The sequence below is a fragment of the Octopus bimaculoides genome, chromosome 3, assembly GCF_001194135.2.
Source record: "Octopus bimaculoides isolate UCB-OBI-ISO-001 chromosome 3, ASM119413v2, whole genome shotgun sequence".
Lineage (NCBI taxonomy): Eukaryota > Metazoa > Mollusca > Cephalopoda > Octopoda > Octopodidae > Octopus > Octopus bimaculoides.
This window is the reverse complement of record NC_068983.1, coordinates 157726202-157740805: the sequence shown is the minus strand read 5'-3', so window position 1 is coordinate 157740805 and position 14604 is coordinate 157726202. Positions and strand designations below refer to the sequence as shown.

The window sequence follows — 14604 nt, the reverse complement described above, 5'->3', positions numbered from 1 at the left end:
ATATATATATATATATGCACACTCACACAGACATACATTTGTTTTGGTCATTGGACTGAGACCATGCTAGAGCAACACTTTTTGCCGATTATAGTGGTCCCAGTACTTAGCAGTTTCTTCTATTGACCATAAAAGAGAAAGAAGCACAGTTAACCCATAAAGCGCTGGGATTCGCACTTACATAGCATAGACTGCTGAGCATATGTGAAAATGAGACTGCCATGCACACATAAAAAACAAAAAATAGTTAAAATATCTTCTTGGTATATAATGGTGGCAAGTTTTACATCATCTGAAAAGTCATTTGTTGAACTATTAGTCCTCTTGCATTCTGAGAGGTATCAGAGCGTTTGAGTGACATTAGACCCCCAACAAACACCCATAAATTAAATGCATCTATCTGGGCCACGCTCGTGGTCCAACCCGCTTTATGGGTTAAGCAAGCTTAAAGGGAGGCAACTGAAACATCAAGTATTCTCTTTGCTTACTAATTGCTGAGATACAGTGATACCTCAATATACGAGTTAATTCGTTCACAAAGAACGCTTGTAAAGCAAAAACTCGTAAACAGAAAATAAAAAATAATTCGTAAAGAGGGTCCTCGTAAAGTGAGATATTACTGTATATGTGTGTATAGGCTTCATCTGCCAGATTTTAGTTGCTCGTGATTTTAGCAGAAGCTTTTTATGGTAAAAGACACTTGGCCAAGGTGTAATGCAGTAGATCAGACTTCTTAACTACCTAATTGGGGCTCCATCCATAAATAAATATCTGTATGATATATAGTTCAAGCAGTAAAGAGTGATGAAATGCTCACACAAAGCCAAGTTTGTGATTCCCAGTTAAGCTGGGCCACTTCACTTAATCCTCTTATTTATGATTTATGTGAATCTACATTGCTTTACTTAATCCTCTTAATTGTGGTTTATAGCCATAGTCAATAGTCTAGACACAGTCTCTTCCAGTTTAACTTACTCTTAATACACTAAAGTTGAAACCTTTGCTGATGATCAAAAAACCTATCAAAAATGTTGCCACATTTATTTTTTACATCTTATCTGTATAAAGAAGTTACAACAAGGTATTTACCGTGTTTTGTTTTGTTTTGTTTTTTTTTATATATTTTGGTCACAATGATGAGATTGTGGCACATGGCCTTTGTGGTCCCTCTGAAATCAATGGAATTGATGTAGATGATGTTTCTGATCATCAGCAAAAAAATCATGGGCAAGGAGGGTATTCCTGGTGGCTGACATTCTGGCAAGAGACAAGACAGAATATGGTGCTTAGAGGAAGTGCTCATAATGTAATTTATGAGATTAAAAACAGAACTGTGAATCAGATGGGACTATGTGGAAAAGGTATGAGACCAGTCACCTCCAAGGAACAGAAGTCACTGTAATAACAATTGCAAAGACAGTAAGAACATAGTGTATCTATAGGTCAAAGTTTATAGTGACTATGTGCCAGTCAATCAGGATATCTGTGGATGCAATCTAGGATGACAGTATGTGCAGCAACTGCTCCATCTCAAATGTGGGAGCAATATTCCTGAGAGCTAGCAAATATTTGAAGTTGTAGTATTGTTCAAAAGGCCAGTCTTTGAGATGCAGTGTTTGCTATGTTGTGTGTGTGAGACCACCAGGAGAGATCATCAGTGATTGTAAGGCTTAACATTTGCAGCAACTTTGGCGGCTTTAGTTTTATGATGTCCATGGTTATGGGCGGTGGGAATACAGGAGTGCTTCCTTCATAAGTACAGTTGAAGGAAACAAGATTGATATGACCCCACTGGAGAATGTATTTGAGGTTTCTGTTTGTGAACCTTAGTTTTAGCATGGGATGTGCAGGTTGCATGTGATAACTAATGTGGATATGGAAAGTTAAAGAGTGAAAGGTGGTATCAGCTGCTTCGTACATTGTTGGAAGTGACTGTAAATATGTCATTGTTGTACTGGATGCACACAAGAGTTGAAAGAATGTGGAGTCTTAAAGAGGGTTCCATCAGCACATCTAGTAATGATCCAATCTGACTGGGAGCTTCTGAACTAAAAGTTAAGAGGCAGATGAGATTCTCTAAATCAGCAAATGTACTCAGTCCCTATTTCTTTTATATTTTCATAATTTTCACGTGAAATCGAAATCAAGTTAAATTCGACGACTGGCACCCATGCCAACGTCGTCTCCTTCATTGGACACGAAACTCAGCTTGCGAAGACTTATTGGGGCAAGCGAAAGCGAACTCATGATGGCACCTGTGCCCAGTGTCACCTTTCTGGCACTTGTGCCCGCGGCATGTGTAAGGACTTTCGAGCGAGTTCGTACCAATACCGCTGGACTGGCTCCTGTGTAGGTGGCACGTAAAATACACCATTTTGAGCGTGGCCATTGCCAGTACCTCCTGACTGGCCTTCATGCCAGTGGCACGTAAAAGCACCCACTACACTCTTGGAGTGGTTGGTGTTAGGAAGGGCATCCAGCTGTAGAAACTCTGCCAAATCAGATTGGAGCCTGGTGTAGCCATCTGGTCCACCAGTCCTCAGTCAAATCGTCCAACCCATGCTAGCATGGAAAGTGGACGTTAAACGATGATGATGATGATGACATTTTCAAATAAAATTCAAAGTGAATAACATGTTGCTAGACAAAATACAAGCAGGACATATTCTCAAATTATGAAAATATATTTTCTCATCTATAATGAACAGTGTCACTAGGTCGTTAACTTAATTTTATTTTTATTAAATAGAATGGGGGTTTTTTGGTGGGGGTGCTTTTTGCTTTTTTTAAGCTGATGAAATGTAAAAATATTTAGAAATATATGCATTAACTTTCTATTTGTCTCCATTTTCAGCTGCAAAAGAAAAGGCTTACTCCTCTGAATCTGGTAAAAAGTGATGGTTAGTACCTTAGTTATTTTATTTTGGTTTTTGTTAATTTATTCTGTTGTATACGTTTTTAGTAAGAGGAAGTGTAAATTGGAGAAGGAAGTGTAAATTTTTACACTTGAACATCTGTGAGTTAACATCTTTAGTTAAAATGTGTGGCAGTGTTGGTGGTAGTGAATTTATGAGGGATGCAATTCTGGAGAGGAGGATTAGAGAAAATTATTTAGTGTAGGACCAGACAAAAGATACAGCAAAGATTACAAGAAGTGGAAAGACAGGATGTTGGTTTGTTTACATCCCAGTTCATCAAAGAGACCAATAGAATAAGTACTAGGCTTTAAAGACAATTTCTTCAACTAAACCTTCTCATGAGTGAAAAGATTTAGATTGATTACAATACAGTAATCTAATCACATCATGTGTCCCACAGAGATAACAAATCTGTTATCTTTGTTTAATATGGGAAAAAGCACCAGATTACTCATAGTAATTCTGACTGAAAATTCAATCAAGATGATGTTTTAGTTTCATATATTGTTTTACATGTGTTATTTGTTTAAATTTTACTTACTACATTATATGTACAGGGTGCGATGGGTAAACTGTTACCATTTTATATTTTTAATTTCGTTCATGCACATTGCATTGTTTGTTTTTGATTTTGTCAACTACACAGTATAGTAGGGTCAGTTGGGCATCGTCTGTGAGAAAAACAGCCCCATGATGCAATTCACTCTGCCAGAAATTTGGAGATAACATGCTGTACTGCTTGGCATTCACACCAGAAGCTCCGTTGCAAACATTTCAGAGTGTTTGGGTGTCAATCTGAGAACATGTTCTGAGAGTGATAAAAATCAAACATCCAGTCAACATCATGGTGTTGCAGTGATCACTAGTGATTGCGATGTTATGCCTCCATTCATCTTCCCACATGGCCCAAACTCAACACGGAGGCCTTCATCAAGTGCCTGGAGGAGGTAGTATTGTCCTGGGTCAAGAGGGTGGCTGCTGGAAGACTCTGTGTCTGGCAACAGGACTCTGCACCATGCCACACATGCAGGAGAACCCAATTATGGCTGTCAGACAAATTTCTGCAACCACATCACCCCTAACATCTGGCCACCTAACTCCCCAGACTGCAACACCCTTCATTATTATGTGTGGGACACAGTTGAGCGAAAGACCAACAAAACTCCTTGTAACACCAAAGATGAACTGAAGGCAAGGATTATGGCAGCATTCACCAACTTAAACAAGGAGACCATCCAGAAGAGTTGCAGGAGATTCTGAAGTCAACTGGAGGCTGTGGTTGAAGCCAATGGCGATTTTATTCAATAAATTTACTCTTCAGTATTTCAAGATATTTTTATGTAATTTTGGTAAATATATCTGTTAAAATGAGATAGTTATTTTCATTTTTGAGTAACTTAGACAACAATTTATTCACCGCACCCTGTACATTGATAATTTTGATACTCTTTTGCCAAACTTAAATTCATTTATTGTTACTTCTTTAGATTGGAAAAGTATGTTTAAAATTGAAGATACTAAAAAGGTGAAGAAGTTTGATGGTAAGTCTGTAATTATATTTTAATAAGATAATGGTGGTTATGACTTTCTCTGTGATGTTGTTGAGTTGTGATAACACCATAAAAGTCTTAGGGATAAAATACACTGAAATAGTTTTTTTTTTTTTGCTTTTTCTTGTCACAAAAAAATAGTTTTAATTCAGCTCTAAAAGTTAATGAAATAATGGTCAATTTTACTTTTTGCAACAGTAAGCTATACCACTTTTTAGAATCTCTCTGCTTAGAGTTTGGTAGACTCAACTACTGAAACATAAGTATCTTGTTATAGATAACTCAGTATGTTAACTGCTTATAATATACAATCCTACTTAACTAAATTTCCTTCATATCCTACTCTATTGAGTTTTAAAAGAAAGGTTACAATGTAGAATGTAGTCCTATGCATTAAAAAGATGAAGTGCATTTGTTAATAGATGTTGTCCATGTTGTTGTCAATATCTTACTAATCTGTATGATACTGTCTTAAATAAGCATACAGTTTGCATGGTTAAATTTTATCAGCCCTCAGAAACATTATCATCATCAACAACAGCAACTACATCTCACTCAAGCCCATTCCCTACTGTTTAAAAAGGGATTCTATAACAGATATTCAAAGAGTAGCTGGAAGGCCTGTCAAATAAGGGAAATTTCATCATTGATGATCATTAGATAGAACATACTGGACAGAAACCAACGAGGAAGTTTTTATATAGTCACTCACCGTGCCAGAAATAGCAGCCAAATTTCACTCAGATCACATCCTACCATCTTTCAGTTATGGAAGCTAAACCTGGAATTGAGGGGACTTAAGATAAACCTAGCAAAGATGAAAGCCTTAGATTGTAGAAAAGAAGACAGGACCTTGGTACCTTCAGAGAAATGATCTTGCTCAATATATTGAAAAGGGGAAGGTATGAATTCTCTACACTATATTCAATATAAGCTATGAATACACAAGTGATTTAGTGGAATCACTGGCAGATTATCCAAGAATGTAAGCTTCATATGAAATAGATGTACTGGAAATTGAACCTCTTAAATCCCAGATGGTTCATTAGAATGGTGCTTTTTATGTGCCACCAGCACGGAAGCCAGTCAGCTGTTCTGGCAGCGATCACACTCGGATGGTGCTCTTAGCACTGCACTGGCACGGGTGCCAGTCATCGAATTTGTGAATTTGATTTGATTTTGATTTCACTTGCATCAACAGATCTTCGCAAGCAGGGTTTAGTGTCCAATGAAGGAAAGGTACGCATAAGTGGGCTGGTTACACCCCTGGCATAGGCCACAGGTTGTCTCACTTGGCTTGCCGGGTCTTCTCACATACAGCATATTTCCAAAGGTCTCGGTCACTAGTCATTGCTTTGGTGAGGCCTAATGTTTGAAGGTCATGCTTCACCACCTCATCCTAGGTCTTCCTGGATCTACTTCTTCCACAGGTTCCCTCAACCACTAGGGTGTGGTACTTTTTCACACAGCTATCCTCATCCATTCGTGCCACATGACCATATCAGCGCAGTCGTCTCTCTTGCACACCACATCTGATGCTTCTTAGGTCCAACTTTTTTCTCAGGGCGCTTACACTCTGTCATGTATGCACACTGACATTACACATACAGCAGAGCATACTGGCTTCATTCCTTGCAAACTTACGCATGTCCTCAGCAGTCACGGCTCATGCTTCACTGCCATGTAGCATGGCTGTTTGTGCACATGCGTCATACAGTCTACCTTTTACTCTGAGCGAGAGGCCCTTTGTCACCAGCAAAGGTAAGAGCTCTCTAAACTTTTCCCAGGCTATTCTTATTCTAGCCGCTACACTTTAAGTCCCCTCTCCCCCGCTACTGACTTGGTCACCTAGGTAACTGAAGCTATCAACTACTTCTAGTTTTTCTCCCTGGAATGTGGTGGAAGTTGTTCTTTGCACATTTTCAATGTTTATTGCTCCTGAACATCTGCCACATACAAAATTCTAACTTCCTAGTTAACCTTCCTTTGATATTGCTGCACCTCTTATGTGTCCATAGCTTGCACTGGGTACATCTTATAAAGTTTCTACCTACACCTTTTCTACAGATCGAGCAGGGCCATGTACCTGTGCTTTGTCTACCTTCCTACTTATTAGGACTTTGGTTTTAGCTAGGTTGACTCTAAGGCCCTTCGATTCTAATCCTTGCTTCCACACCTGAAACTTCTCTTCTAGTTCTGATAGTGACTCAGCAATAAGAGCAAGGTCATTAGCATAGAGGAGCTCCCAGGGGCATCCTGTCTTGAATTCCTGTGTTATTGCCTGGAGGACTATGATAAATAGGAGGGGGCCAGAGGACTGAAAAAAGAATAAGGAACATAAAACGGAAATTTTTTTAAACTGACAAACATATTCAACATGATCTACAGAAAAAGGTAGTAAAATACCATACAAAACGACTAGTATTGCTTGACTTGTTGATGCACACCTCATCACACAATAATACCAGACATACAAGATTAGACTAGACAGCAAAAGAAACACAATTTGTTCAGCCTGCAGCCCACAGAATAAACTACTGCATAGTTTTACAGTGTTGGATGCGCCAGTGTTCTGTCCAGACATTCATTCTTCAATCTACGTAACTTACATTTACTTAAGCAGGAGTGTCAGAGAATGTATCTAGTCAATAACAGAGTTCTCTCCCTTACATACAAAAGACTCCTTAGTTCAGTCACTAGGATGCTCAACTGACTTGCTTGTTTCTTTTCCCATTAATCTCATCGAATTTTAGGAAAACCTGACATCGTTTGAGGTAAATCCAGCAGGTTTCCTTGAATGTTTCTTAAGCCAGAGACAATTCATACAGTGAAAACACCCCTTCTCACCAGTTCCAAAAATGGCCAAGGTCAGTTTAGCTGTGTCCACATGGGTCAGATGGAATTTGTTGAAGCTGACTTTCTGCAACCAGATGCCCTTCTTATTGCTAACCCTCACTTGTTTTCAAGTAATGTAATATTTCCACATGACCAGATATGTTTTCATGGATGATTGGAAACAGAGGACAGCACTTGCATGATGGTGACACTCATTTACAACCACCACATAAAATCAGGGCAAGGAGACAGTCTCACACACATACACACACGCACACACACACACATATACACAAACAACATGCTTCTTTCAGTTTTTTGTCTACCAAATCCACTCACAGGCCTTTGATCGGCCCAGAGCTATAGTGGGAATTATTTGCCCAAATTGCCATGCAGTGGGACTGAACCCAAAACTATATGATTAGGAAGAAAATTTCTTACCACACAGCTATATTTATGTAAGTATGTTTACATACGAATTGACCCTCTGCTTTCTCTTCTTTTTTCCACTTCTTCTTCCAAAAAGACAGAAACCAACAAACAAAAAACTCACTTGTTCTGTTGTACAGAAAATAATTGAAATATAATCTATTAGACATGTAATGTAAACTGCAAAGATATACTGTTTAGCTGCAAGTCAACTTTGGTTCTAGCCCAGACCAGCCCATCTTTTTAGGAGTATCTATGACTACACTATCCAATTTGTCCTTCATTAAGACAGTAATGTTTAATATAAAAGAGGTTTGACTTCTCTTTCTAGCAGTTTTCTACTTAATTCCTTATAAGATACATTTAGCATGAACGTGTTGAAGAGTTATATCAAGGGTTAGCTAAGAAAAGTCAACCGTCGTCTGTTCTTGCTAACTTTCTCTTCAACAAATATTGTTTAACATCTTGGTTTATTTGCCAATTCACAATTGCTGGTTTATTCTAAAAATTTCATAATATATTATTTTACTATCCATTTGGGTAATTTATTTTTCAGGTGTTGACGATTCCAAAGCACTGTTGAGTCACAAAAATTCATCAACCGATTTTGTTTTGGCAAGTTTGCTGGAATTTCTGTGTTCAATACAAGGAAATGATAAAAAAGCATCTCAGTCAAAATTCCAGGGTAAGTTAACCGTGTAAATCTTTGCTTTTAATTTCACAATATAATGTCCATTAACTGTGTTTCAAATTTCATCATGAAGACATTCATCATCAATCAGCATCATTTAAGATCTGCTTTCCATGCTGGTGTTGACTGGAACTGGTAAGCCAGAGGGCTGCACCAGGTTCCAGTCTGATTTGGCATGATTTCTACTGCTGGATTCCCTTCCTAACACCAACCACTCCAAGAGTGTAATGGGTGCCTTTTAAAAACCACCAGCACAGGTGCCATTTACATGACACTGGCAATGACCATAATTATGATTTCATGGGTGCCATTCACATGACACTGACAGCGGCCACGACTACGATTTCATTTGGCCTAACGAGTCTTCTCACACACAGCATATCGTCAGAGAACTCGATCACTTGTCATTACCTCCATTGGGCCCAGCATTTGAAGATCATGCTTCACCACCTCATCTCATGTTCCCTCTTCAATTAGAGATCAGCATTTGTCCTCATCCATATGCATCACATGACCATACCAGCACATTCGACTCTCTTGCACACCATATCTGATGCCTCTTATGCCTAGTTTTTTTCTCTCAAGACATTTATGCTCTACATTAGTGAAATTAATTGTGTAGGGATACCCATGGCAAACCCCTCATCTGATGGTAACATTCCGCCTTTCAGGGTCAATGAAACAAGAACAAATTGAGCATTGGGGTCTCTGTCATCAACTTATCTCCTCCCCCAAACTTGTACCTGTAGTAGAAAGGATTGTTATTATTATTAAGGTAGCAAGCTGGCAGAATCATTATTGCATTGGACAAAGTGCTTAGCAGCATTTTTTCTGGCTCTACATTCTGAGATCTAATTCTGCTCAGGTTGACTTTGTCCCTTCAATCTTTTCAAGGTCAATGAATGAAGTACCAGTTAAGCACTCGAGTTATTGTAATCGACTAGCCTCCTACCCAAAAAATTCAAGCCTTGTGTCTATAGTAGAAAGGATATTACATAGTTTATACACCCCAAAAGAATGAAAAACAAAGTCGACTTTGGTAGAATTTGAATTCAGAATGTAAAGACAGACAAAATGCAGCTAAGCATTTTGTTCAGTATGGTGACAATTCTGCCAGCTCATCACATTCTTTAGAAATATGATAATAAAAAGATAAATTGTATAGCCATTGTTTCTTATAGATAATTTTCATAAATCTTTTTTTTTATTCCAGATATATCCAGCTTCCTAATTGATAAAGATTTGCTAAGTCCATCAAGTACTCTGGATGAGTTTCAGGGTCTAAGAGCAAACATTTCTAAGATCCTTTTTAATCTTTTATTTTTCAAACAAATACATGTAAGTATGCATTACATTCTTATATCTTTATTGCATACAAACTAATTGATAAATTATTCTTCATGGATTTTATTGTTATTGAATATATCTCTGTAACTTCACACACACACACATAATTATATATTTAATTGTACTAAGGTTGTGAACTGGCAGAATTGTTAGCACGCCAGGCAAAATGCTTACCATTTCATCTGTCTTCCCATTCTGAGTTCAAATTCCACTGAGGTTGACTTAGCCTTTCACCCTTTCAGGGTTGATAAAATAAGTATCAGTTGAATACTGGGGTCGATGTGATCAACTTAACCCCTCCCCTGAACTTGTTGGTCTGGTGCCAAAATTTGAAATCAATATTTAACAGCATTTCATCAGTAAATAAGCTACACACTCAACATTCACCATGTGCTTTTCTGTGTTCTCTCATTTATTTAACTTTTGCAGGAGGTGTCTATCTCTCCTTAGCTTTCCTTTACTATCAACATGCAGCACTTGTATCTAGCATGGGTTGGACGATTTGACTGAGGACTGGTGAACCAGATGGCTACACCAGGCTCCAATCTGATTTGGCAGAGTTTGTACAGCTGGATGCCCTTCCTAACGCCAACCACTCCGAGAGTGTAGTGGGTGCTTTTGCATGCCACCGGCACGAGGGCCAGTCAGGTGGTACTTGCAATGGCACAGGTGCCATCACGATTTCGCTTTCGCTTGCCCCAACAGGTCTTCGCAAGCCGAGTTTAGTGTCCAATGAAGGAGACGACATTGGCATGAGTGCCAGTTGTCGAATTTAGTTCGATTTATGAGCACAGTTTCATGCATAAGTCTGTTAAATCAATTTTTTCAGTCTATCCCTCAAGGGAAAATTGGACATTCAACATATGCACTCATTAGAATATTTAATTATATTATTTCATCATCATCATCATCACTCTTTAACGTCCATTTTCCTTGCTGGCATGGGTTGGATGGTTTGACCAGGGCTGGCCAGCTGGGGAGCTGCACCAAGCTCCAGTCTGATTTGGATTTGGTTTTTATGGCTGGATGCCCTTCCTGCTGCTTGCACAGCATGTGCCGAGTGCTTTTAACATGTCACTGGCACAAGCACTTTTACGTGACACTAGCATGATTGCTTTTATGTGGCACCAGTATAGGACTCCTGCAGGCCAATCCTCTTCACCAGGGGATGCGGCCTTAACAATTCAGCTATGGAGGACGGGTCTTTACTCTAAAATCAGAATATTTTGGCAACTGATAATCACATAAATAACTTTATGGATGACAAATGTTGGGAATGTTTTTATGGAGTTCATTATACCTGTAGAACTTCACTATAGAAACAGATGAAAGTTGTCATAAGGTAGTTGCTGTGAATTTTTAATTGAGCTTTAAACTGGCTGAAATCTTGGGTTAGTAGCCATTGGTTCTTCCAGACATTGAAGAGAGCGAAATTTTATGCACATTTTTGTAAAACGTATCTACTTGTAACAAACTCCAATGTAGCAACCAGTCTTATCTTGTCAGTTGAAGGATGCAGTTACTTTGAATCTATTCCAAACATTTCTTTTGTTTGAATAAATTATACATTGATCTAAAAACTATTTTTATATGCTCATATAAGTATAGATATATATTACATGAGTATGATATCCAGTATTATTGTGTGAAGTTAAAAATTAAAGTTACATTTTTAAAGCTGATTTTATAAATGTTAATTTCATTTTTTTGCAGGTTCCATTAAATAAATTACCTCAAAATATTCAAATATAGTAAGTTAAAGTTTTATAAGTTTAAAAAATATTATTATTTATATTTTTGTATAACTGTTAGTGTTTTTTTTTCTGTTTTGTGTTTCTGTCTTTTGTTTTGTTTTTTTAAGCTGCATTGTTTGTGACAGGACACAGAATAACTGTTTGCTTCCATTATTAGCTTGAACTGAATGACTCAACTGGAAAAGCTAAAGCATTTTCCATTTTAAAATACTTTCATTTGTCAATTCATCTTTCATTTGCACTTCAGTTTGCTCATCCCAATACTCTCAACCTCTTCCTTTTTCTCTAAATTCAAAATTTACCTCTGCTTAAAGGAGCTACAAATGTTGGGACTCAAAGAGGGGATGACAGGGGACTGAGACTCCTGGCAGTTTTCTGTTTGAAAAGACATATCAAGCTAAGTCAAAGTAGGGTTGCCCTTGCATATAGGCTTCACCCCTGCATCCCTCTCCAACTGAGCATTCTTAATCTTGCAGGCTCATAGTTGCTGGTGCCACGTAAAAAGCACCCAGTACACTCTGTAAAGTGGTTTGCATTAGGATAGGCATCCAGCCATAGAAACCATGCCAAAACAGGCATGGAGCCTGGTCAGCTCCTGCCAAACAGTCTAACCCACGCCAACACAGAAATGGACTTTAGATAATAATAATAATAATGATGATGACAACGACAACGATTCCATTGCTTCCTATGACCACTGCTAAATAACCTGAAGTTCCATCTTCTTTATTTAAGTGTGTTGATTGATTGAACTATAGTCAAAGCTATGCTGATGATTTTTAGCAATAAGTCTGCTAAACACCTAACCATACTAAAATGTTTACCTTCATCAACCATCCTTCTGCTTCTGTAAATTGTAAACCCAACATTCAAAAGAATTGCAAACAAAAAAAAATATTATTTTCAAAAGCTTGGTAGCTGTCCTCTGGTAATAATTCCAGCTTTTTATCCCTGCCTGAAATCACTACTAGGAAATCACCTGGAATGCAAAAGACCATTTTACTCAGAACACTGCTACAAACTAAATTCCTTCTTTCCCAATTTGCTGCCAAGTATTTTAGACCGTTGCCAAACAAATTTCAACCAATTTGGATGATTTTGGTATCTTCCCACATTCAACTTAGATGGCTTTTTAGTTGAGACCATACTGCAAAAACCAGAACCTTTCTTGTGTTGTCAGTTTTGCAGCCAAATCAACAGTGAACACAAATATTTCCATGAAGATAACTTATAAGTAAATGTAGGCTTCTAACAAGTCTGAGTTGAAGAGTGCAGAAGTTTAACTGATGATCATGTTAGAAGTGAGGTGTAATAAAACCTTGGGAGAGAGTAACCAAGATGTTAGGGTACCATTATGTTGTCAAAATTAATTGACGGAAACAAGTCAAATGGAGTTTTAAAAATGTACCTGCAGTTTTTATTACGTAGATAAACTTTTTTGTGCTTTTCCTTTATTCAATTTTTTAAAATTCCAGTGAACGCTATAAACTTGAATTTGATGATGAAGGTCATATTGGCAAAGGTGGATTTGGCTCAGTGCGTAAGGTAATTGACTCCAAGAAAATATTTCACAGACAAAACACAATTTGTCTTTAATATTGTTTATTTTAAATATTCTTTTTTCTGTCAGACATGTTAAACCTTTTCAGCTATATTCTAAGTGCTGTTGTCGTTGTTGTTGTGGCTGCTGTTGTGTTGTCGCTGGAACTGGCTGTGTCCTGTGTGCTCAGTGGTTAGACCTCAAAAGATACAACTTGTCTTTAACCCTTTCGTTACCAACCCGGCTGAAACTGGCTCTGGCTCTGAGTACAAATGTCTTGTCTTCATAAGTTTTTAATTAAAATCTTCCACCAAACCTTAGTCACAATTTATGTTCTTAACACTAACTGAATGATAACGAAGTTAGTTTACTAAATTCTTTGTTATATTTAAAGTAATTGAAAGAAACACAGAACATCTCAAAATAAATACAGTAACGAAAGGGTTAATATTGTTTATTTTAAATATTCTTTTTCTGTCAGACATGTTAAACCTTTTTCAGCTCGTGCTAAATATCATACATATTCTAAGTGTTGTTCTTGTTGTTGTTGTTGGACTACATTATTCAATGTCATTTGTTTTACATATTGGTAGGGTGTAATTTGAAAGATATTTAACTACTATTTCTTGCAAGTTACTCAGCAAACTTAAAGCTTCCTCAGCTTTAAGTCAAGATTCAACTACTTCCTTTTGTAAATAGCTCACCCGGTAGGGTTTTTCTTTTACATTAGCCCATGATTCACATATATATATCTTGCATATAGAAATATCCCTCTATATCCCCCTTTTCCTTCAGTGGTAATGCGTATGTAGGCAAAAGTTAAACAAACCATGAGACAAGAAACTGTCTAATTGTCTAAATACCTTCAAATCTTCAATGGTCCACAAATATATCCATTCATTTGTTTAATGTCTGTTTTTCTGTACTAACATGGATTCAACATTAATTCTGAAAAATTTGTAGAATACATCTATGGCCCACAAATTGCTCTAAGTGGTTGATGTAGTTGTAACGTCCATGTGAAGAGAGGTGACAAGAATGGCTCCTTAGTACATCACACGGTCGATATAATAAATATAAAAAGGATAAATGCATATGAGTGCGAAAAGAAAAAGAGAGACACAACCAGGTAGAATGTTTAAGAGGAGACTTTATTGATATGTTAGCATGTGTGTCTGTGCGCGTCATGTATCTATACTATAAAAGGCAAATCTACTCTGTGTGTGTGTATGTTTAAAATTCATACATTTACACAATTCAAAATTTCTTCGATTAAACAATCGCAATTAATATTCTAAATACAATAAGTTAGGTCACTGCGTCATTTTTTCACTCCAAAAAATTCCTAATAGCGAATAAAATCCTTAATACTACACAAGTAAACATTTCTCCCTAATAAAATCTAATTTCCTCTTTCTAATACAAATCCATTCAACTCCTACTTTCTCTTATGAACCTTTACGAAAAATCCAACAACAAATACAAAAATAAAGGAAGGAGAAAAAGAAAACTATTTCAGTATCAAATCACATTTTGATAC

The 14604-nt window shown here is 37.3% G+C and overlaps 1 protein-coding gene across 5 annotated transcripts in view; it reads left to right on the top strand.

Annotated features, from left to right (window-relative positions):
* LOC106883935 (eukaryotic translation initiation factor 2-alpha kinase 1) overlaps nt 1–14604 on the top strand; it is a 60688-nt gene that overhangs the window by 12458 nt on the left and 33626 nt on the right. For all 5 annotated transcript variants that reach the window (XM_052966643.1, XM_014935081.2, XM_014935082.2 and 2 more), the window contains 6 exons: nt 2855–2900; nt 4406–4459; nt 8289–8417; nt 9637–9761; nt 11484–11521; nt 13000–13069. In XM_052966643.1, the coding sequence (XP_052822603.1) occupies nt 2855–2900; nt 4406–4459; nt 8289–8417; nt 9637–9761; nt 11484–11521; nt 13000–13069 (462 nt within the window). The remainder of the gene's footprint in view (nt 1–2854; nt 2901–4405; nt 4460–8288; nt 8418–9636; nt 9762–11483; nt 11522–12999; nt 13070–14604) is intronic.